At 40.0% G+C, this 24634-nt stretch overlaps 1 protein-coding gene across 10 annotated transcripts in view; it reads right to left on the reverse strand.

The window, feature by feature from the left end:
* DYNC1I1 (dynein cytoplasmic 1 intermediate chain 1) overlaps nucleotides 1-24634 on the reverse strand; it is a 186015-nt gene that overhangs the window by 56392 nt on the left and 104989 nt on the right. For all 10 annotated transcript variants that reach the window (XM_050327259.1, XM_050327252.1, XM_050327267.1 and 7 more), the window contains 3 exons: nucleotides 17435-17597; nucleotides 16278-16377; nucleotides 11162-11287 (listed from right to left, as the gene is read on the reverse strand). In XM_050327259.1, the coding sequence (XP_050183216.1) occupies nucleotides 11162-11287; nucleotides 16278-16377; nucleotides 17435-17597 (389 nt within the window). The remainder of the gene's footprint in view (nucleotides 1-11161; nucleotides 11288-16277; nucleotides 16378-17434; nucleotides 17598-24634) is intronic.

The raw sequence follows: 24634 nt of genomic DNA on the forward strand, positions 1-24634 counted from the left end.
TGGGAGAGAAGAAGGATGCCCTGATGTTCATGTGGTCCTGGAAAGACTGTAGAGTTCGAGACAGTCAAGTGGCTGAGGTTACTTGGTCTGTTCAGCCTGGAGAAGAGGAGACTGAGGGGTGACCTCATTGCAGTTACAACTTCCTAATGAGGGGAAGAGGAGGGGCAGGCACTGATCTCTGCTCTGTGGTGACCAGTGACGGGACCTGAGGGAACAGCCTGAAGTTGTGTCAGGGAGGTTTAGGTTGGATATTAGAAAAAGTTCTTCACCCAGAGGGTGGCTGGGCACTGGAACAGGCTCCCCAGGGAAGTGGTCATAGCACCATCCTGACAGAGTTCAAGAAGTGTTTGGATGATACTCTTAGGCACATGGTGTGACTCTTGGGGATGGTCCTGTGCAGGATCAGGAGTTGGACTCGATTATCCTTGTAGGTCCCTTCCAACTTGGTATATTTTGTGATTCTGTGGCTTCCGCATAATGTCCAAGACAGGGAAGAGAAATGAAGTATGAAGTGCCAGAGACAGACTCACTGAATTGACAGTGTTGGAAGGCACATCTAGAGATTGCCTAGTCCAATCCCTTGCTCAGAGCAGGATCAACTGGAGTAGATTGTTCATGACTGTGTGTTTTGATGGTTTCCATGGATGGAGACCCCATTGCCAGCTCATGTTGAGATTCTCATCAACCAACACTCCCAAGTCTTTCTCCTCAGGGCTGCTTTCAATCTATTCTCAGTACAGGCTGTATTTGTGCTTGTGATTGCCTCTACCCAGGTGCAGGATCTTGCACTTGGCCTTGTTGAACTTCATGAGGTTCCCACAAACTCACCTCTCAAGCATGTCAAGGTCCCTCTGGATTGTGTCACTTCCCTCCAGTGTGTCGACTGAACCACACAGCTTGGTGTTGGTGAACATGCTGAGGGGGCACTCAATCCCACTGTCCATGTTGCCAGCAAAGGTGTTAAAAAGTCCTGGTCCCAACACTGACTCCTGAGGAGCACCACTTGTCACTGGTCTCCACTTGGACATTGAACTGTTGACCTCAACTCTTTGAGTGTTGCCATGCAGCCAGTTCCTTATCCACTGAGTGGTCCATCTGTCTAATCCATGCCTCCTCAATTTAGAGACAAGGATTTTGTACAGGACAGTTTTAAATACTTTGCACAAGTCCAGGTAGATGATGTCAGTCATCTGAAGAATAATAGGCTGTTAGATTCACCCAACTCCGTCACTTTCACTGATGTACCTTTTATAAGTAGTGTCACTATGTAATTGGAAATAATTGGAAATTAATTAAGCATTGCACATAGATGTGGAGATTGAGAGACTGAGAGGCACAAATAAACAGCTATGTGGTGGAAACACAGAAGGTACCACAGGCAAGTCTGTATTTAAGAATGAGGGTGGGAACATGAGTTGCTTTGGCACTGTTCACATCTCCTACAGTAAACTGCTGTACAGATTCTTATATGAGTAGCCTGACTCTGCACCCATAGAGCATTAGGAAGTGGCTAAGATCACACAGGAATAAATGACTACTTCCCATTATAGACAATTTTATTTCTCCTTTTTCCAAACAAGCCTTAGTTTCATGAAATTAGTTTCCATGCCACTTTTGTCACCTACAAGGTTCTGCTGTTTGGTTTTTACTACTTTTTTCCATGAGTAGCCTTCTAGAGGAGGAAGGAATGAGATAAACATTTTTGCAGTCTCAAAGCCTTAATAAGTCAGCATGGTTATGACATCTTACATTTACTGACTCCTAGAGCATCAGAGGGCCACATCTTTCTCAAAAACCAGCAGCCCTGGGTCATCCACTCCCACCAGTGATGGGACATTTTATAATGTATCGTTATCCTGCCAGAAAGAATGGATTTAACCCAGACAACTCATGTCAAACAGCAGTTCTTCACAACTCCAGTCCAAATTTCACTTAGTCTATTTATTTACATATGTAAACATGAGACAGCAAATGTTAAGCATGTTCTTCTCCATGATGGTGATTCCGTGTGTGTTCATGAACAATATGGAACTGAAGTGGAATGAATATACAACTTAGCTGCAAAAATACTAAATGGTGTTATAAGAACAACCAAAATGAATTAATCACAGATCTTAATGCACTCTGGCACATTTTATCATAGATAAGAGATAATGAAAATGCTCTGATTTCTCCAATACAACAGATTTTTAAAAGCATAGTGCTGCTTCCATGTAGGACATCTGCTTGTCATCTTGTGCTAAGATAAATGTACTTTATCTTTTCTTTCTCTCTGGCCCACAGGAGTTGTCTTCCAAGGATAATAACAGTACCTTAGCCACGCAGCACGTGCTTCTGCCTTCCCTTTGTGGGAAGCTGGGGGTGTTAATCATCCTTATATCAATGTTGTCCATATACAAAAGTTCTTTTCAGGGAAGTACTTGTCAGTCATCCAGCCACAGCGGCAGAGAGTGGAAAACTGTTGATTTTAGACCTAAGGCAGAGGAAAGTTGTATCCTGGGCTGCAATGATGGATTCCTTGGTTTCTGAGGCATTTTACAGCACTTTAGAAGAGTAACTGTTTTATATTTTGTGCCAGGTGACACAGAAAGAGGCTTCACTCCTCACATAGAGCTCCCATGGAGACAAAAATCATGAGGTGAAATAATTTTCTTGAATTTGGACCAAATGTACTCTTCATTGCAAGTAGCTTGCGCTGAGAACAGTTACATAACCCAAACAGAAAAGTCATGCCTATGGCTGTTTATCCATCATTTGCAGTGCAGCTAGGGAATTGCATGGTATTTTACATCCTTTATGGAAAAAAAATCTGTGGAAGGATCTCAGTCACTTATTGATTTCACATCTTACCCTGCATTTCTTGCTCACCCAAAACCCTTTTAGCACTGGGAGTTTCAGATATACAAGAAAAACTATAAAACCCAATGTTCACATCAACAAAGGAAAGCTGGGTTCTTTTTTCCCTTCCTTCCTCCCTTTTTCTTAAAATATTTTACACTAGGTCATGTTGAAATGTAATCAAATCAACAACTACTAAACTGTAAAATGCCCTCAGGAACAATTGCAGGATCTGGTGATTTTTTTTTCTCTGCGATTTTGGGATAGTGTGACAAATCTGCATTTTTTTATCAACAGAGTTTTTTAAAATTCTGAGTTGAACAAATAATGTCATGTGTTTGTAAGTATCAATAATCTAAGCCATCTGCAAAGGAATGGTTTTCCAAAGGCATCTCTTTCAGGACACTGTGGATTTTGTCACTGCTTGAGGTTTTGGCAAACCATCAATATCTCTATAATTTTCTCTTATGAAATATGGTTTTTGACTGAGATATTTTTTTTCTTAGCTAGCTAAAGTTTAAAAATACTGCATGACTAACTCGGCAAATTCAAAGGTTAGGTTTTCTCCAAACTGCATATTAGATGCCTGTAATTCAGAAAGGTATAATGCAAGTTATCAGTAAAACAAAGAAACTTAAGAAAAAAAAAAAAAAAGAAAGCTGACCATATCAAATAGCCAACATGTTCTTTATATTTGGTCTGGAAGGAAGACTACAGAACGAGGAAGAGAAACACCATCGTTAAGTACAGACTGGTTACAAATCACTATTTTAACACTTGCAAAAAGCACAATGCTATTGCTAGCAGTGACAGCATATCATTTAAGTATATGACAATCTGCCCCTCCAAAAAAGGCTTAGAAGTGGGAACCGCCTAAAATTTTCTATCCAAGACAAGCAAATTTATCATTTCCTAATTCATAATTGAAATCTCAGTTTCAAATGAGGAAGATATCTGTTCAGCATTGCTCTAAGCAAAGGAGTATTCTGTTGCTAGACTTTGTATGTATAAAAACAGTCCTCAAGTAATTCAAAGTGCTAATTACTAATTTTAGTAATTATATTAACAGTCATTTCAGAGACTGATGGGATATGGCACATAATTATTTTGTTATTAGATACCCATTGGCTTTGATGGGTGTATCACTCCTCAGAGTTCTGTACAAGACAGCAATAGATCCAAGCTGTCTTGAAAAAAGCAGCTTTGCTAAGGGCTTGGAAAGATACAGATAAAACCCAAGGGAAGGCATATAACTTTGTGAATCCAATTGACACTCCTTTACACTAAAGAATGATCCTTATTTGCTCTTTGACCTTGCCTGGAAGAAGGTTTCCTTCTCCCACTCTTGTTATGAAAATATAATGATTTGAGTTTTGTGGAAATAAGTCAGTTTTAAGATATTTTAGGACTGAAAGTTGATGGGCTATGTGGAAAACACGGCATGCCTTGTTTTGAGCTGCAGATGCTAGCAGATTCCATGTTAACAGCTATTGCATTTCAGCAGGAAAGCAAGACTGGTGATCTCAGGACTGGCTAAGACACTGTGGCACACAAGCCAGAATATACATTTTCACATTTTCAGTGCCTTTTCTGTCCTCCCCCACTAATGTCTCTGAGTTCAGTGGTATACAGAAGACAGGAGACTCTGTCTTTTGTATATGTAGTCCTTTTCATCCCTCTCTATAAAGCTAATGCATGCAGGTCTCTCCTCTCACCTAAGACACCAAAAACTATTTTCCAAGTACTACTACATTTAGTCTTTGGATGTGTGGGTGTAACTTCTGCTGACTTACACACAGTCTCCCCACAAGTACCGGTGCACTAATCTTAGGCCAAATGATAGTTATTTTTAATCACCAAATGGTAGAAATGGTGTAGATTCCAATGGGAGGAGCAAAAAAAAGCAACTGCTATCAGCTGAGAATAGGAGGAAGAACCTAAAACAGAAGTCTAAGAGACAAGACACTTTACTGAAATCTTTATGGCACAAACTGTGCTCTGCGTTTCTAAGGATCTTCCTACTAACGATGCACATCAGGAAACAAAACAGAAAAGAAAACAAAACAGCCTCTTTATCTTTGAAGAAGCCCTACTTGATTAGATTTACAACACTTTGGTATGTGTTACAAAAGTCTGCAACAAATTTGGGACTCTGGGTGCCGGTATTTCCAGTATGAGAGCTGCTTCAGTATCTTCACAGGCAGACATTCAGTAGTCCATTTACCAGAGAACTACTACAAAAATGGGCAGAATCTGATTCATATTTAGGATCATAGGGTCACAGGGAAATTCAGGTTGGAAAATACTTTCTCTTCCAAATAAGGATTTTGTGGGTTTTGGGGAAAATTTGCAGTCAGCTCAGTGCCACGTGTCTTCTCTGAGATTTACAGACTGACCACAGGTGCCCCCTCTCACTAGAAACTGAGGAATTGGACAAGTCAGCTCTGGAACTGGACATGCTGCTGGTTCTTGGGAACAATTTTACTTATGAAATTCTGTGAAGCTTAGAGGGAGTTTAGGGTCTGTCATTTCTTTTAAGTCTCTGAAGAGCTGAGTTCTTGCTTGAAACTTAGATAGCAGCAAAAAGGTGAGGAAGTTTTTCTGGAAAAGCACTATTATAATTATCAGTGAAAATTTTCTTTATTTTTTAAGTATTCCAACCATACTTTCTGGACCATTAAACTTTTTAGTATTTCTTTTCTTTAAAAGTTCTGGAGGGACCGAGCTCTAGTCTGGCTTCCACAGAGGAGGAAACTCAAGGGCAAGAGGAAAAGGAGGATATTAGTCATTCATGCTGTTACCTCAGCCTGTTCTGCATACAAGTCTCATGGATTTGGGCACTCGGCACCTTTAGAAGGCAGGCTGCTGGAGCAGAAAGCACATCTGAATTTATGTTGATTTTGAAAGAGCAGAAAACAACAAAGGAACCAAATAAGGAAAAAAACAAGGCAACTCTGTCCAATATCAACCACTAAATATAGCCTTTCACTGACCTCAATGCATCTAATTCTAAGATATGCATTTATGACTCCATCCATTTAGTTGAAAAGGGAAAGACCACACCAGGATAAGCAATGAAGAGTGGTCAAACACATAACTTAATGGCAGTGTATAGAAGCCACTACAAAAAAGCTAGGGGAGAATGAAACATTTTGTGGTGCGGCAGAGTGGCTGATTTCTGTACCCAATCCACCAATATTTTCCAAGCATGGACAGCTTTTCTTGAAATTAAAATAGAAAACACAAGTCCTATATCCCACAAAAAACCTGACAGTTTAGTAAAGAGATGGAACCAACCAAGTAAATCTGATTGCATGGCATTTTAGGAAAAGGACAGAAATAACTGCAGCTATTAAAAGTGATATACTGTCGAAATATTTTTGTGATTATGCTAAAAGTCGACTTCTTGAAAGAGCTCTTCAGTGGTTACTGCTTCCTCAAAGAAAAGCTAGTTCACATGTGGACTGCTTTTAAAATACACTGAATGGAGTTGCTTCTAAGTGTCAGATTTGTTCTTCTCACTGCCCTTTTGAGACATTTGAAAAAGACATAGTTGAGAGAAAGAGGAAATTAGCAGATCAGGAAATAATCCATAATAAATCAAAAGACAGTTAATGTAGCCATTTTTTTGTTTCTGCTATCATTAGATTGGGTGTAGTAAAGCAGAATTCATCAAACTTTCCAAACACAATGCAGAGTCCTCCGACTCAGACAGTAGCATTCACTTTGGTTTATTTGCATGAAACTAATATCTTCAGCTGTCTTCCTCCACCCCTCCTCTCCTGAAATGACAGATGTTTGAAGCTGAGATCCAGATACCTCAACCAACTTTAATAACCCCTCTTTAGTTCCAGAAGAAAGGAAATGGCTTGTAATACCATAAAGTCCCTGAGAGACATAGAGTATTTCTTTTCCTTGTGACTTCTGTCTCTGCAGATGGGCTTTAACCCAAAAACTGTGGAAGCTGATAGAAGAGCAGTGCTGTACCCATGCCAACAGGCCCTGCTGAAAGAAAAGGTATAACAGCTCAGACTTCAACTAGACAATTTATTGCAAACTCTCTGAGTTCTTATTTGCCTCACTCAACCAGACATTAGTGGAAAGTTTCATATACTTCTTCAGGTCACTCTGGCTTAGAAAGCTTGGATCAGACTACTGTGAAACAGAAACACCATCATGGGCAAAGATGATGAGTAGTACTAATAATCCTTATAATTAATGGGTAATATAGATTTTTATTTATATGTCCAGTGAAAAACCACATTATGGACAAATAAATGTTTTCTGAAAAAGAGAGAAATAGTGAGAAATATGGTTGTTGCTACACTATCAGTCAGTGGTATGGGAATGTTCACATACAAGGCCAGCCCTGTGGATTGCATAAATTGATATAGGATTGAGCTCATGTTGAGTCACATCATCAATATAACCTTGCTGAACTATTTTCATTTTTGTCATTGCCACCTAAAAGCAGACCAACAGTAGCTGAGAGTAGTGTGAACCACTGTTTAAAATTTTCCCAACCAAACTGAGAGAGAGTCAATGTGATTTCCATTTTGTTGCTGGAATTCATTCCCTCTCTGGATACTGCCAAACCAACCCAACTAGGGATGATTCATCTACAGGGTATCATAAAGTACTTCTGAAAGGCTTGTGTTTTGCCTTCGGAATGCAATGAATTACACCAATAGTTTGTGATGCTCCTGTGTGGGGGAAGACAATATCCCTGACTCTTCCCTACAAAGATTTTCCCAGTCTGCATTCTGCAGTATTAACTGCATGCTCTGTTTATTCCCCACTACCTGAGAAAAGCATTGAGCATTTGTTCCTTTGGTAAAAATCACCCTCCCACTCTGATTTTGCTTCTGAGACAAATTTTTTTGCTTGCATAGGAAAACAAATTAACAAATTGCCCAATCCCTCACTCTTCCTTGTTTTCCTATTTTCAGCCTTGTGGTAAAGAGATGTATGATGAGCTGTAGAGCAAAAAATCTGGGAGTCACATCTAAAATACCATCAGTACATAATGCAAAGATATAAAAACCAAAAAAAGGGTAAAAATAAAACATGTAGACGAAAAAAATATTCCATAGGAGGTGAGAGTAGAAACCAGTAGGACTGTTTTATTTAGAAGGGATCTGATAGATCGCATGGCAGTTCACATGAATTAATGAGTAAACGTTCATTTGGCTGATAGTAATTTTTCCTTTAACTAAACATTTTTCCATTAACCAAAATTGAACCCAGTTTTATAGCACAACATATTGTAAAGCTATGAAATTTGCTACCTCTTAAATTGTATTAATGAGCCAACAATCTAATATGACTTTAAATTGGGTAAGAGTTTCATATTTACAGAATACACCACCCCTCATATTTAAGGACTGAAATCAAATGTTTTGCTGATTGGAGTTAGGAAAAACATCATTGCCAGTAAATTTTTGCATTATCTGTCATGGCTAATAGACAACTTTAGTTGAAGCCGCTGGGTTCTGGCAGCTTTCAGCAAAGGCCCTTGGAAAGCCTATTCTGATTATGACAATTTCAATGATCCTGTGTAAGATTACAAAAAGTTGTAGAAGGAGGTAAAGAAAACGAAGAAATTCCACAGTAATCATCTCACTTATATCTGTATAATATACCAGGGGAGACAGAAAAACATTGAGGTTCCTAGCTTTGAGAATTTACCAAATGTGCACAAGAGGTATCTGAAGTCATACCTCCAGTCAGCTCCTTAGCTGTCAAGAGATGTTTCACATCTGTATTGATGTAATCGGAACTCCTGATGTGAAATTTCTTAGAAATGGCTTCATAAACCTATTTATTGATTTGGCTTCTCAGAAGTGGCTTGCAAGAGCTCCTTGACAGTCACACCTGAAATAAGTTTCTGCTTGTTTGTGTCTTGCTCTGTGACCCCAAAAATCGAAAGTCAAGAAGTATATTAGCATCATGTAGGATTTATTGAGAACTCTTTTATATGGAAAGTCTTTGGAAAGAAGAACAGAGGCCAATTGGGAAAATACACACAAAGTACTGTGTTCATCGTATCTGGGCAACCTAGCTATAATGATAAGGTGTGTGTTCATCTCTAGCTGTTGAGCTGGACTGTTATAAGATCATGTATTGTGGAACAAAAATTGGGCCTCTCTCAGAAAACCTAGAGAAATGACTGAATCAGGACTGAAAAAGGGAATGTTTCCCTAGCAAAATGGTAATATAAATGATATGGGGCTGACTAATAATACAGTTGGTTTTCACTAACAGAAAACCATTATGATCTACAGAACTGAAATCCAGACTCTGAGCTAAGATACTATTTTTTTCTTATTTTCCATCTGAGTCAGTTAGAACAAAACCTGAGTTCAAGAGACCAAGCTGCATGCTTTTTGTTTCCTCATTTAATCACATGTGGGTATCCCTGTCTGATTTGAAGATACACAGAAGATATTCCACGTCAAAAGCCCCATAATGGTGGTTCATACAAAGTTCCAACTCATAATGGATTTATTACACAAATTATCAGTGGACAGGTTAACCAAGTAAATAAATATTTCTCATGGGCAGAACTGATTTTACTTAGATGAAAGGGGATGAAACCAGGATACATGTACAAGTACAGTGCCAAACGTATCTCTCAGTTCATAGGTTTTAAGGTTTCAGTTCTAAAAAGGGATACATCCAACTTAATGTGAGGACCAGAGAGAAGCTCAGCCATGCCAAATCTCTGGCCACCACTTTGTCCTATGTGCATTTTTCTAATGGAGACTATAGTCTGTCTTATTGCTTTCAATGTAGTGAGTCATACCTCCCCAGTTTAAGTGTACCTACTTTAAAACCTAGAGAGAAATTTAAATTAGTATGGAACATATTGTTATGTCTGTAGTCAGTCTTCCTTTGTGTACTCAGAAAGGCTACACTGAATCTGGTTATCATCTTGAAAAATTGATCTAGTTTAAGGATTATTCTTCCTGGAAATGCAGTGGGGCAACTCTTCTCTTGAATATTTCATTCAAAACATTAAGCTGCATGTACATTATAGAAGAATCTGAACATGGGATCTGAGCTACAATCTTAAGCAGTCTGAAAGAACACATCGACTTCCAAATATAATCTCCAGAAAAAAAGAAGGTCTCATTTCAAAGGCAATACACACACACACACACACATATACACACACATATATATGTATATAAATCTGTATGGCATATTTGCTGTGCAGGCCTAGACTCCTTGTGGGGTTGTTTTTCAGTATAGCAAATTAGAAAAATATGCCTAGAATTAAAGGTTACTTAATCAGGTTGAAGCAGCAACTTCAATTCCAGCAACTCCCTCCCACCATGTTACATCTGATAATGTACCCAAGTCCAAACATAAACTTAGTTCAAAAAGATGTTTGGTCCTTGAATGTAAAATGACACTTAGCTTACACAATTAGCCAGGTAATACATATCCTTCCAAGAAAAGCAATTTTTGCCACGGAATTATCTGCATTTTACTAATCTGTGATTGTTAAGTTTTACTTGCTGAAACTTTTCCATATGGCTTTTTGAATACCACTGACCTGCATTTAATTACCACAGAAGGATATTAATGAAGAGGTTGGAAATTTGGCCCAAGCCCTGTTCCACAGTTTGGACAGTCTGATGGAGCCAATGAGCTGAACACTTCTATTGACATGAGGCTGTGCCATTTCACACACAAAAGCAGTGGCAAAAGAGGAGTAAACAGACATATAGAAATAAAACACCCAATGATTTTTGAATTGTCCATAAACTTCTAAACCAGCATAACTGTAAAGTTGCACTGAGTGAAGTGAAGCACTGTTTTGCTAACCCAAAGGACAGTCAGACACGAATTGGTGGAGTAGTTCTTGTAATCAAGACCGTTTTAAACAAGCTGTAAGTGAGACACATGTCCAAAAATGCAAAGTGTGTTTCCCAATTTTAAAGGCAAAATATTGAGCAGAACCAGGCAAGGGTAGGCAGTGTGAGTGCAGAGGATGCGAGGAAGTTAACGTGGGTGGGAAAGCATGTGTTGCTGCCTGGATGAGGAAGTGGTACACCACAGTTACTTCATAAGTGCAAGGGCTTTATAAACTAAATTTCCTAGGGACTGTTTTAAATAGACAAAGAATGACACGCAGCCCTGACAGGCTTTTGTTTGAGAAGGCTGCTTGCCTTCTAAAAACACAGGACTGCCACTTGTACTTTTTCCAAAAATGTCTATTTTTAACCTCAACCTCTTCACATAAACAGTGGAAAGATGCACTGTGTAGTAAACTCTGTTTTGTCTGGCATGAGATTAACAGCTTCCTTAGTCTTACCTGACAATGGAACACATATTCTGGTGTGGTTTTCTTGAACTTCATGTTCCATACCAAGGCTACCCCATCAGGCTCATGTGGAGCATCTTCATTATTGTTATAAGAAGCAACCATCAACTCAGGGTACTAGAAAGGAAAAGAAAAAGCAGATGAAGTAAGATAGATGATAAAAACCTATGAAAAATCATATAAGACAGAAATAATCTACTCTAAATGTGCAATATCTGTTTTTAATTATAATACATGTTAGTTCAATCATATTACTCTGCTTCATTTTGGTTTATATTTTACTTGTCTCTAACATCCTTAAAGCCCCTGATAATTGTTCTCTATCAGTTATTCTCAGATATCCCAAAGGCAATACTATTTTCTGCAGGTACTTCTCAAAAAAGACAACTTTCAGAATTTTTATAAAGGGAATGCAAACGAAGGAAGAGGAAAAATATGAAAGCTGGAGTAATTTTAACATGTTTGCTTAACCATCTCTTCAAGGATAAACTGCTGTCTTAATTGATTTTGATAATAAAAAATGTGACCATGGAGTTGATTTGTTTTATTCTGAAATTCACATTTTTTTCAGCACTCCTGAAAACTATTCTTTCTTATTTCATTATGCACTCTTATTTACTTATGCATAGAATCAAGTTGAAAGATCTTCTTGATGAATCAAATGGCAAAAAACCCACATTTTCTTCACTGAAGCTCAATTTTGCAAGATGCCGAGGTCATCTTATAAAGCACAGGGTGATCTTGACTCAGTGAGATTGATGCAATGAGCACTCTAAAATCAGATCTATATTTTCTTGCACACCCATTATCCACTGTTGTATAGAAGTAGATATGCAACACACACGTATTTGCTTTGTTTATATATATGTATACACACACACATAATATCATATATGAAAAATCAGATTTTCACATTCTTTTGATGACTTTGCATCATTTCTAAACACCATAAGGACTAACAATTTCTCCACAAAACATCAATTACTTTCAGTCTATACAATAACTTCTAGTTCTCCACTCTCACATGTTTGATACTAGGCACCTCTGGTAACCTCTGTCCTTCCCTCTAAACAGTCAAAATGAAGCAGTGGACCTTATGGCATGTCCAGAGAAAAACATGTGGCTTCTGCAGACCAACGAGCCAGCAGCTCAAGTTCTGCAAGACCCACACTCTCCTTTTGTAAACTAGAAATGCTTTCCCTCAAAATTTCTCAATAATATCTGCAAATTATTGTCACTTTTTGTCTTTCCCAGGTAAATTCCTGCCAAACCATTCACCACTTTACAGAGGAACAGTACAGCTGGTACATGCAAAGGGAGAGGGACAAAGAAACTGCCAACTGGGAGCTGTGAATTTAATCCAAAGGCCACCACCCTTTGTATAATTATTATTGGGGTTTGAACCTCTCTGCTCTCAAAATCCATTTGGAAGAAATAATGCACACAGCTGTAACTTTTGCCATCAGCAGCTGTTACTTCCCACTTTCTGTACACATCTAGGGATAATGTGTCACAGAGCTGATGATTTTTCTATTCAAGCTCATAATTCCAAATGAGCCTGGATCCATGTGTGGAAGAATCAGCAATGACATGTGGCCACCATAGCCTCCTCTGTCCCATTTTGAGGCAGCTCTGACTGGGTTGGACCTACATCCCAGCAAGCCCTGGCTGCTGGTATAGCCTGTAAGGACAATTTAGCACCCAATTCACTTGTATGGGATTTAGGGGATGCAGCAGACCAACACCCCTTCTCCTTCCTCAAGAACAGAGGGAAACCTGAGAGTGAATTAATCCCACATCTGAGACACCACCTCTCTGGACACGCTGGTACCAGCCTGCCCTCCAGTGTTCTCATCCATCTCACCCCTCTCTCCTCTGTCTCTCCTGCAACAGATATTACAACCACTTCTGAACAGCGAGCTCAGCTTCTCCTTTGAACTTTTCATCCCACACTGGCCCACATCCAAGTAAACAGCGTGTGCAGTTGGCTCTTGACAGGGCATCACGTTTTGGCTGAACAGGTTAGGTACCATTCACGTGAGTGGCTGAGGTCGTAGCCATGAAGGGGCAGACACCCTGGCAGGCTGAAGTGACAAGCCCTTCCACCAGCATGACTGCAGCCAGCTAGGGTGTGTGACTAGGTCCAAAGTGCCAATTTTGAGGCACTTTGGGGCTGGTAATGGTAAATGCTCCTGGGAAGTTTAGAGAGCATGGTTAGCAGCACGTCTGACCGTAAACAAACACTGACTCAAATCTTGCCAGTCTCTATGCAGATTTTGCAATCAGTTTATGTGTTTGAGTAGAAATACAGTTTACACAGATGCTGGGGTCATACCTAGCTGAGTAAGACCATTATGAGGCTTTTTGACTCTTATAAAACAGAGCTAAATGCAACCCCCTAAATCCACTCTGGCATTGCACACTGCAATGCTTCACTCAATCTACTTGCATTAACAGAATTTCAGTCCTCACCAGGTGCCCAGATGTCCTGTGACTGCAACTGAAAACAACATGGAAATGATGCTGTGCAAAACAGCATTCAAGGCTGCTGCCTGAGAGTCAAGAGAGACACATCACTATTCCCAAGACTATAGTTTTCTTGGTAAGTTAGCTCCCATGGACAGAGTAAGGTGATCCCACTCTTTCTTTGTGTTTACTCTCAGTCTGTTGGGCCTTTTCCTAAGATCCCTGATGAAGCATCTAAGCCATTTTCCTGTTGCTCCATGAAAGAATCAAGGGGCTAGTGGGTTAGCTTTACTGGTATGAATGATCCCACATGTTTGAGACTGTATTTTACATGTGACTGGGAAGAGAATAACTTGCTTAATCAATGCATCAATGTCCTTTGTTTGATTAAGCTTCTACTTGCCTCCAGGCTGTTTCACAGACGCAGTTTTATCGCAGAAAATTGAGCAATGTGTTCTGCAGTTCCCATGATTATTCAAGTTATCCTTCGGCACACTGGACACTGTCATGTCCTGGAGCATGTGTGAGAAGCAGAGTTAGTGGTTAGGTGAAACACCTCTGCCTGGCTCCAGCTCCTGTCCCATGGATAGAATTCAAAGGAGGCAAGAGAGGAAGCAAATCCATACTCCCAAGATACTGTAGGGCAATATGCAGAAGCCCCACGGCACAGAAGAGCCCCTGCTGGAGTGCCAGGGAGCTGAGTGTGAGGAGTTAACAAAGGCGAAGGCAGGAGGGGCCACCCTGGAACAAAGAGGTGGGAAGCAGAACATGCCTTCCAGCCCCAGGGGCTGAGCAATTACATTTGGCAGTGCTCTTCTGAGGCGGCTTTTTTTCTTGCTGCCCTGGGAATACAGTAAGAGCTGCTTGTTAGGAAAATATCAGATAAGAATTCCATGTAATTTCCAGCCCCTGAACAAGTGAACAACCTAAGATAAGTGTTTCCTCAGGCTTATATTTGATTTCTGTAGAAATCCATATGTGCTTAAAGGCCACCCACATCACAATAGTGCATACCTGTTGTTAGGCTGATATTTTGTATGAAAGCAAAGGTATAAATCATTTCTCACACAGGGAGCAAGCTGGATATTACAAGAAGCCTCTCTGCATCTGGCTGTTGTGCACCACCCAGACCTACTCAGCCTACCAGCCACAGTAGCTGTCACCTTACCTGAGAAATACCCCGGGGGGATGGAAGCAGCTCTACTGCCATTTCAAAGGGAAGGAGAGAAAGATGGATGTGAGAGTCACTGTGCTCCTTATCCACTGCCTCTCTCCAGCCCTCACACACCATTTACGTACTGGATCTTGAGCGCTTGCTGTGTCCACGTGCACATCTAATGTGGTGCAGAAAGAGCAGCTACTTCTCAGATTAGGCAAAAGTTGTTCTTAACACTGGGCTGAGCTACTTCTATAGCACCTCTGCTACCCACACCAGGCTCCACTAGGTCTCTGGAGACCCAAGGGCACACCTGAGGCTGGGTTTGGGTCCAGCATGGTAGACTGGCTTGTGCTCGCATTTTTGAACTCTGTGTCGTCTTGGAGGAGTTTTTTTGTATCTGTACTGTGGACTTAGGAGCAGAGTCTCCTAGGTTCTCTCCCCAGGGAAAGCAGATGCTTTGCTCCAGGCTGGAACATAGGAACAGACTGACAGAGATGAAACAGAGAGAATGAGGGGGGCTGGAGTGAAACTGGAACCAAATTAATTTAACAGGACCTGTGATGACGTGTGTGTGTGCTAATCCCAGCTCTCCATTAGAGTAACTAATTAACATGCTTTCTGTACTTTGCTGATGTGACTGTATTGGTTTTGGAAAGCTTAAGCAGCTTTATCATCACTTTTATTTTGCAATGACAATGCTTTGTGGTGCACAGAAACTGGCTACATTCCAGGCATGCTGCTTTAGTATGCCCTGTGGGCAGCTACAGTCTCCTCTTCCATCGCTTGAAGAGAGAATCCAGCATTTTTTGAAAGACCTCTTTGAAATCTTTTCAAGTTGTTCAGATACTTTCACATTTTTAAAACCATAGAATCATAGAATATGCTGAGTTGGAAGGGGCTCATCAGGATCATCAAGCCCTGCACATGACACCCCAAGAATCACACCGTGTGCCTGAGAGTATTGCCCAAATGCTTCTTGAACTCAAAGAGGCTTGGTGCTGTGATCACTTTTATTTTAATATATTAGTAGATTAGAAAAATTAATTTTATTTCTCACTATTCTTTTTTCTATTTTATATATTACTATGTATAACTATTTATTAAATTAATTGTTTAGTAAATTAATTTTAATTAGTTTAATTTTAAACCTTTTATCCTAAAAAATTTCCATGTGCTGAAGGAGCAGAGAGGGAAGGAAAAGTAAAAAGTAAGACTCCATCTTAGTAGGTTTTTTAACCTACTACAATTTTAATACAATATTCTGGGTTTGAAGACCAAGACATATCCAAAAAATGACAGCTTCATTATTGTTCCGTTACTCTTCTTTACAGAGAAATCTGCATTCACTCATCCAGGGCCCTGCTGTTAGCTAAAAAATAACATCCTACTCTTCATAACAAAGAGAAAATCAAGGCTGCCCATAAGTTTTTTAGGGAGAAGTGGAAGTGATATGGAAGCATGTCTCCCATCTTCACATCTTACCTGAAGAGACCAATCCATACAGGTGACAACACGATGTTTTGACCAGTGCTCATCATAAAATTGTCGGTTGAAGGAAAGATTGGATCCTGCTTGAACATCTCTGTGTGAATTCAAACAAAGTGACAAATATTGAAGTACCAGGGTTCAAAAGCTGTGAAAAGTAATGCAGAAGTTTCTGACTACTTCTCAGATCTCTGCCCAGCCTGGGGAAGTCTGCCACCTAGATTTAATTGCTCCCACTGATTGTCTTGCTGAAAATGAATCTGCACCAAGGAATAAATTTTACATCTGTTTCACAGAACCACATTTCTTAATTTTCCACTGCCTTTCTGACTCTTCTGGGTCACCCTAGGCCTTCTCTGCCCGCTTTGACTCTCAGGACAAACCTGGTCCCAGCATTCAGCAGTGGAGATGGCAGGTGCTACAGAAAGGCTGAAGCACATTAGTGTTCCAACATTGTCACACTGATGCATTTTGTCAGTCCCCAGGGATGATGCTCTAGACTAACCTCCAGTAACTTCAGTGCAACATAGCTACTGATCTGCCATGAGGCTTCAACAGATATGAAGCTGTTGAAATCTAAATACTTCCTCTCCTCCTAACAAGTTTTAGTGCTTCTGCTCCCCTACCAATTGCTGATTACAAAACCTGTCACTTCTTGTCTTAGTCATTTAGATTGCAAACACTTTGGGAAATCATCATTTTCATCCCCACAAAGCATAGTACAATGGGACCCATTACAGACCTGAGACAGTAGTTGAATATAAACAACACTAGTTTGAATTTGTAAAAGTATCATAAGCACACACACGTACACCACTGGAACGTATGCATTTACATATATGTGTATATATACACACATTTATGTAAATTCAGTTATTTGTTCAGAATTTGAAATTTCATCCCAAAAATTAATCAAAAAAATAAGCCAGTTGAATAAAATTTCAAATAAAAAAACCTCTCACCCTGTTCAATAAAACACAAAGCTGTTTTACAATATAATTTCAGATAACAAAGTGACCCAGGCCTTCATGAAAAAATTTCAATCTTTTTCTAACTATAAAAATGTTAAATTTTGTTTAAAATTAAGTCTTCCTGTCTCTGGGATTATCTCTAGAAAGCTTATTTTACAAAAGCAAAAAAAGCCCCAAACTGACCCATCTTTTTCTTCTACGTCTCTGCCACTATAGTCAAAGAAGATGTCTGAATCTTCAGCCAAAGCTCGCTCAATTACACGTATTGTCCGATCAAAAAATATCAGGAACTCTTCTGAATGGAGAACTTGTTGTTTTTCTTCTTCTGTCAGTTCTCTAGGAGGAGCTTGGAAAATGAAAAGATGTAGTTAAATGTATGACATTTCACCCCTTTCCCAATGAATCAACATTTTCAGTGGGTTTCTTTTGACATGAAAGCTTGCTGTAGCAATGTAAGAAGAAAAATCAAAGCTTTACTCTTAAAATCATGACTAAGAAGTTCTTAATATATCTAAACATACTCCTGTATATTCCCAGAATGTAGCATTTACATAGAAGAGATCCTATATCTTATATATTTATTATTCTGAAATGGAAAATACTTAAACCTCCCAAATTAAATAAACTTGGTGTTCCTATTTCAGGAAATGGCCGTGACTGACGTTTAGGTAATACATAACTGGAAAAAGCAGAACACTTATGTAACAGGGGACCTGTCAGTGAAGCTGAAGATAAAATAATCTTCTAAACTTATACTACAGTTCTTTGTGTTAAAAGGGCTCACATAATCTCTCCCTCCACTTCTTCCAATTTCTACTTGCTGCTACTGATAAATTCTGCCTTTATGAAGCAATGAAGTAAATAACCAAAGATATTCTCTGCGGCAGCAAAATTGAAAGCAACCAGCCAAACACCAGTTTCTTCAAGGCAGTGTTACTCCTTACAGAGGAATCCTGAGATGCAGAGCAACCAGTGTTACTGAGCCATGGGCAAAGCTGCCCTGGGAGGGGTAGGTGCTGTTTTAGGCACTGGTCAGGATAGTCTGACGCCTACAAGATGAAGTTACTTCTTTACACATACACAGAGATGCTAAACCTTTACTTCCAAACTACTATTTCTAGTGTGCTCCTTCATTTGAAAAATACTATAGTTGTAGGATGCACCAATGCAATGTCTCCATCAGTGTAATGACCTATTGGTAAACTACAACACAATATCAGAGAAAAGGAAATGGGGATGCTGCTATTGCTACAGTCCAAATTTCAGTTCTCAATTACACTAACAGGATCATATTGATATTGTGGCAATACTGCATATCAATTATGCCTATGCCTGTGCTTTTAAATCATCATTTTCATTATATTTCAGAACTACTTGTATTTCAAAAAATGCCATTAGTATCTTCACAGTTACACCAAACCAACCTTTTAACTAGCTTAAATTCTCAGCATGAAAAATCTTTTGACATAATAAAAATTATGATAACATTGAATTTTGTTTCAAATTTATAATTAGGAACACAACATATCGGAGAAGAGAAGGCTTAGAGGTGACCTCATCACTCTCTTCAACTACCTGAAGGGAAGTTATAGCCAGGTGGGGGTTGGTCTCTTCTCCCAGGCAACCAACAACAGGACAAGGGGACATGGGCTCAAGCTCTGCCAGGGGAAGTTTAGGTTAGATGTTAGGAAGAAATTCTTTACAAAGAGGGTGATCAGGCATTGGAACGGCCTGCCCAGAGAGGTGGTGGATTCACCATCCCTGGAAGTTTTTAAAAGAGATTGGACATGGCCCTTAGTGCCATGATATAGTAATTAGAGTTGGATCAGGGGTTGGACTTGATGATCTTGGAGGTCTTTTCCAACCCAATCTATTCTATGATTCTATGATTCTATGATAAATAGATTTATTGCAAAATTACAGAGACTTGTACTTAGACTTTTACTGGTGATCAAAGGTCTTCTGTGTTTGGCTTTACACTTCAGATTTGAGGTGTTTACTTGTGAAAACGATCTTGTGTCTCCCTAGGACATATTGGATTAAAACCCCAGCAGCCAAAAAGTGGAATTCAGCAGCTCAGAGAACACCCACTATACATCAAAGTTTAACTCCCAGCCCTGTCATACATACCTCAATGTTTAATTAGACAATGAGTGAAACAGTTTAAAGCTGCAGCCTTAAGTTATTTTCCAATTGTGGTGCCATGCTACACAGCTTGTTTCTGGTTTTCCCATGCTTCATCCTCGATTCATGTGCTCCAGTGCCCAAGTAGGATGCCACCACCAGCCCCCGGGACAAGAATGGGTGGAAAGGCACAACAGCAGGCAGGAGTAGTGACATGGTCATTATTACTGCAGTTCTCAGCACCCCCTGGTTTCAGTGTACCTGTTTTCAGAGTTGTTGTGGTTGGGAGAGGCTACTATCACCACACTTAGGTTTGCCTCAAGTGGTCAGAGCGTTAGCTCTGAAAGACAAAATCTCTGCACTACACCTGAGCTAAATATAGAGGGTTGGAGAAATGCAGAAGATGGAGGAACAGTTTGGCCCTCAGGAGACAGAGCAGCTAAGAAGTTACAGACTTGAGCCTTTGATGATTTCCTATGGCCTTGGCCCTGTGTCTCCTACCAGCAGGTTAGTAGTCCCTGTGGAGCTTCACACACCCAGAGAATATCTATGTCCCCCTACATGGTCCCCCTGAGTAGCAGAGCAACAATTACCAAGGCAGGAGTACAATTTCCTTGTAAGTGCTTTACACAGAAGCAAAGCATGTGAAAAAAAAAGAGTGACCAGCAAAAAGTACAGGTTGACCTATTGCAGCATTCACTGCTGAATAGTAATTGGTGCTAAGGGAACTCATCTGGCAAAGAAACCTGTAATGAGGCAATATCCCATCATCACCCCTAAAGCATTGCTTTCTGAGAATCAAAGACAACAAACATGACAATGCAGCAAAATGGCATAAAAAGGGGGGAAATAACTGCAAAGGCAACCGGAAAACTCATTTTAAACAGCTCCAAATGGTAAAAATTATTTGTTAAATCAAATCCTCTCTACAGCTTGGAAATACAAATTTATTACTCATCCATTTGCCGACTATAACTGCAAAGAAAACATAGAAATCAATAGAAAGGGAAAAGACAAAAAATAAACAGCTTGAGAGCTGTGGAGTGCTCACAAGAAGTGGAGACACACAATTGTAGTTCTACCTCAGCAAAATCTCTCTTGCAGTTAGCACCGATCTGTGGGAGGCCAGCAGTCTATTAAACCATCAGGAACACCTTGGCTAAAGTTTGTAGGGCATAAATCAGCTTACCTCATTCATCTGACTGACACACCAGATGCCCCATGGCGATATTAAGCTTCATATTTTAACCTTATTTTCTTCTTTCATTCGGCTGCCTCTGAAGTTTTATTTGAGGCAATCTCTTCTTACAAGAATGTTAACATCATTACTTTTTCCAGAGTAAAACACTGCTGTAACTACTGTAAATACATGAAGTATAAGCAAAAAACACAAAACAGACAGGTTTTCAAATATGAAGGTTTTCTAACCATTTATCTTTCAGAGCCATTTCCATTTTCTCCTTGTTCCTTCTCCCTGTCCATTATCTTGAATAAAATAAAAAGAATCTATGTAATTTTCTGCAATTTTTCTTCCGATCTGTGAGCTTACAGTGACTTTGATCTCAGCTTTCAAGAAACACAGGCTCTCTTCAAGGAAAATTCTGAGAAACATAAGTAGCTGATCAAAGTATTTTTTTGTTTTGTTTTGTCACAGAGACCTATGTGATGTGACAATATCTCCAGAAATTCCCCATAAGAATACAGCATTTGTCTTCAGATACCTGCTCTCCCTGACACAAAACCCAAACCAACCACATCTAACCTTCTGTGTCTAACAAAGCCCTGCGCAATGTGGAGTTTACCAATGCTAAAAGTTACGTGCTTATTGCCTGGAGTGCAATGAGCGCTCCTGCAGAGGAAAACCTACACTTTGCTCTTGCTTCTACACCACAATTTCCTAATGAACTGTTGTGCCTGTGCTCTGATCCCACCTGGAGGAGCTGAACCCATCTGTGGCCCCTCACAGCTCACAGCAGGAGGACCCATGGTGCAGCCACCAGGTCCTGTCTAACAGGAGCACTGGGTACCCTGTCTGTCCACGAACCCATGAAGACATTGATGGGACCACGTACGCACGAGTAGAGTGCTGTGTAGGTGGCTCTGGGGTTATGAGGTCAACAACATCTATCAAAGAAGCCTGGTGTTCATGCTAATGTATAATACTGTACAAAATCAAATGGATTTTGCATTTAAAATTAAATCACTGTGCAGTTATATATGCACAGAGGATGCCACAGGGAAAGAAAAAGTGAGGTGTATCTGTTATGAAAGATATTAGACACTTGTGTTTGAACAGAATGGTCTTGAATATGTAACAATAATTGAACATGATGTGAAAACAACCAATTTATTCAAGACTTATTTATGAAAAATAGGAACATTTTATTATTTCACATGATTTAACATGTTCCTCAGAAATAACATGTTTCACATCAGGTCCTTTGTCCATAAATTTCTTTATACAAAACATAAAAAAAATTATATTAAAACATTTTCTTGAGTTTTTAGGAACTAAGATAAAATTACTGCAGGCTTGTTCTTATCCTTCAGAAGCTTATTTATAGTAAATATAACAAAAACAGTTGGGATCACAGTGAAAAATCAAATTCACCAATATTAAAATACCAGGATTTGAGTCTTCTTCCAAAGAGACTCAAAAAGACAGTAAAGAAAGTCATATTTCAATAATTGTAATAGACTATAAAAAAGATTCTCCTGGAATCTCAGCAATTCTAAAAACCTGACAAGAGAACTGAAGTCCATTAAAGAAAAAAAAAAAAGAGGGGGAGGACAAAGAAGAAAAATACCAAAAGCAGTAAGTGAACAAAATAAAAGGCAAACTAATAAGAACAATAAAGCAGGAAGCAGCCTTGTTATGAACCCAGAGATAACAAGAGACAGCCGAAGGAGATTAGTAATACCCCTTTAAGAACCATATTATTTCTTTCAGCATCTATTTTAATCCATGTAAACTTTATGTGTGCTGATGAATGAGGATGGTCAAAAGGTACAGGGTGAGAACCACAATGTGTGAAGAGGCTCCCAGCAGCAGTCCTTGCCTGCTGAGAGCTTGTGATCCTCTTGTTTTTCTTGTGCTTTGCACTTTCATGTCAGGCTTGATAAATTCCATAACCGGCTTTGTGCCATATCAAGGTTTGATATATGTCATATCTTGGTTGTGTTGGCAAGACCCCACATGGCATAACTGCTGAACATATAAAGGAAGATGTCAAGCTGCACTTAAAGATTTTTTGATTCTGGAGATGCAGAGCCTTAAATCTGGATCTGTGGCAGGCAGGGCTGTTCCCACTGACTGTGCTTCTCCAGAAGTCATGCTGAGCACCATCCCTGAGCATGCCTGAGTTGGGCTGCAAGGAGAGGTTGGCACACCTGAAGCTTGCTCAGTGTCAGTGTCAGTGAAATTGTGGCATCACTGGCTATTAAAAACCTCATCACGACCTGTCCTTCTCTCCTGATACTACTGCCTGAGCAGTCGAGAGCAAAACCATCTCCACCAGCACGGTCTGCTATGTGGACACCCAAGCCCCATGTGTAAAGCCAGGGCAAGAGCAGGGCACAGCAATTCTTTGGAGCTGCAAATCCCAGCCTTCCCATCACAGCCTTTCATGCAAGTTTCTGTGGATAATACTCATGGCTTCAGATAAATGCAGGTTGAGGCCCACTTTCAAGACCCAGCCCGTCCCATTGGTCATGTGGTTTCTACTGACACAAAGAGGCGCCTTAGGTGGAGCTCCAGAGCTCTGGGGTGGTAGAAAGCCCCATCCCACTTGATGCCACAGGTTGGGACCAGTCTCTTGTTTATGTGGTCAGGAGAGGCTGGGAACAGGCAGACCCCATCCCAGTTCACCATCAGGTATCCCACAATCGATTCTTTCAAAAACAGTGGGGAGAACATGCACCTGAGACACAGGTGACAACAGGCAGCCCATGGAGTAAACACAAGGTGACCCCAAGGCTTCATATGCTTCAAGTGGTCAGCAAGTCAGTTCTTCATTTCCCACTCCACTTCGGGAGGCTCAAGCTGTTCCTCTGCCCTTTGCACCTCCTTGGTAAGGAAGTTCTGCAAGAGGTGCCAGACAGGCTGCCCCAGTGCAGGTGCACTGTCTGCCTTATGGTGATGCTGAGAAATGTCCAGAACGAGGGTCAGACCCAGCAAACACCCATGACAGCTGAATAATCCCACAAAACCCCACAGAGCAACTGTTGAGGTGGGGGAGGGAAGATGAGGAAATGAAGCATGCTATAAATATCTGTAGAATTAAATTGGCCTACCTATAAACCACAGAGAAAAAAAAAATCACATTTCCTCTTAAAATACCATTATAAAAATAGAGGACCCCTGACCCGTTGGCTTGGAGAGAGGGAGACTGAACAGACTAGATTCAAGCTCTATTTTTTTCTTAACCTAGTTTTCAGTTTTACTCATGAAAAAATTGTCTGCCTTTCTCTTCCTGCATTTCTCTCTCCCATGGATTTTTTCTTACATTTCTATAACTCAAAAAAAGCCACGCTGATTTTTTTTAATCTGTTAAAAAATGTGCTCCCTGAGCTGAAACCAAATTTCAGCCCAGAGCAAATTTTTACGGCTGGGTTATAAATCCCTGAAAAACAGGATTCATAATGGAAGTGCTGACACAGCCTTAACTACTATATAGCAGTGTGAATGGCGCCACTATAATATCTATTAGAGATTCTTTAAAAAGTTTGCAAAATATTGTCTTGCCTTGCAGAGAAAAAGAAGCCAGAGTACTTAATGCCAACATAAACATGCTTTTAACCCATTATGTGCTAATTTGCAGAAAAGCTATTAATTCTGAGTAGGCACACAGAGTGCAGCACCGACAGGAAATGTTCTTCTAAACCCCTGTTTGACTTGTAACATGGTTTTAATCACTTCCATGAAACACAAACGATGGCTTCAAATTCTGAATGTTGCTCAGAACATGAGAAGGGTCATTACAACAGAGAGGAAAATGGGATTTTGTAGGCAAAAGGGCTAAAACCAACAGGGAGAGAAGGACACAGAACACTACAAAAATGGGACTCCGTTCCGTGTCAGTTTGGGGATGGCGACTTCATTTGATTCACAGCATTTAATGCCTATCATCAGCACGCCGCTATTTTATCCATCACAACACATACTGCAAGTCAAGTTCACTTTCTATCAGACAATGAGCATGTTTTCTTCTTCCTTGAACCCAGTCAAATGTTAGCACCTCACCAAGCCTGTTCTGCTAA

This window comes from Myiozetetes cayanensis, unplaced genomic scaffold (genome assembly GCF_022539395.1).
Source record: "Myiozetetes cayanensis isolate MyiCay16 unplaced genomic scaffold, myiCay2020 scf1, whole genome shotgun sequence".
In the NCBI taxonomy this organism is placed as follows: Eukaryota; Metazoa; Chordata; class Aves; order Passeriformes; family Tyrannidae; genus Myiozetetes; species Myiozetetes cayanensis.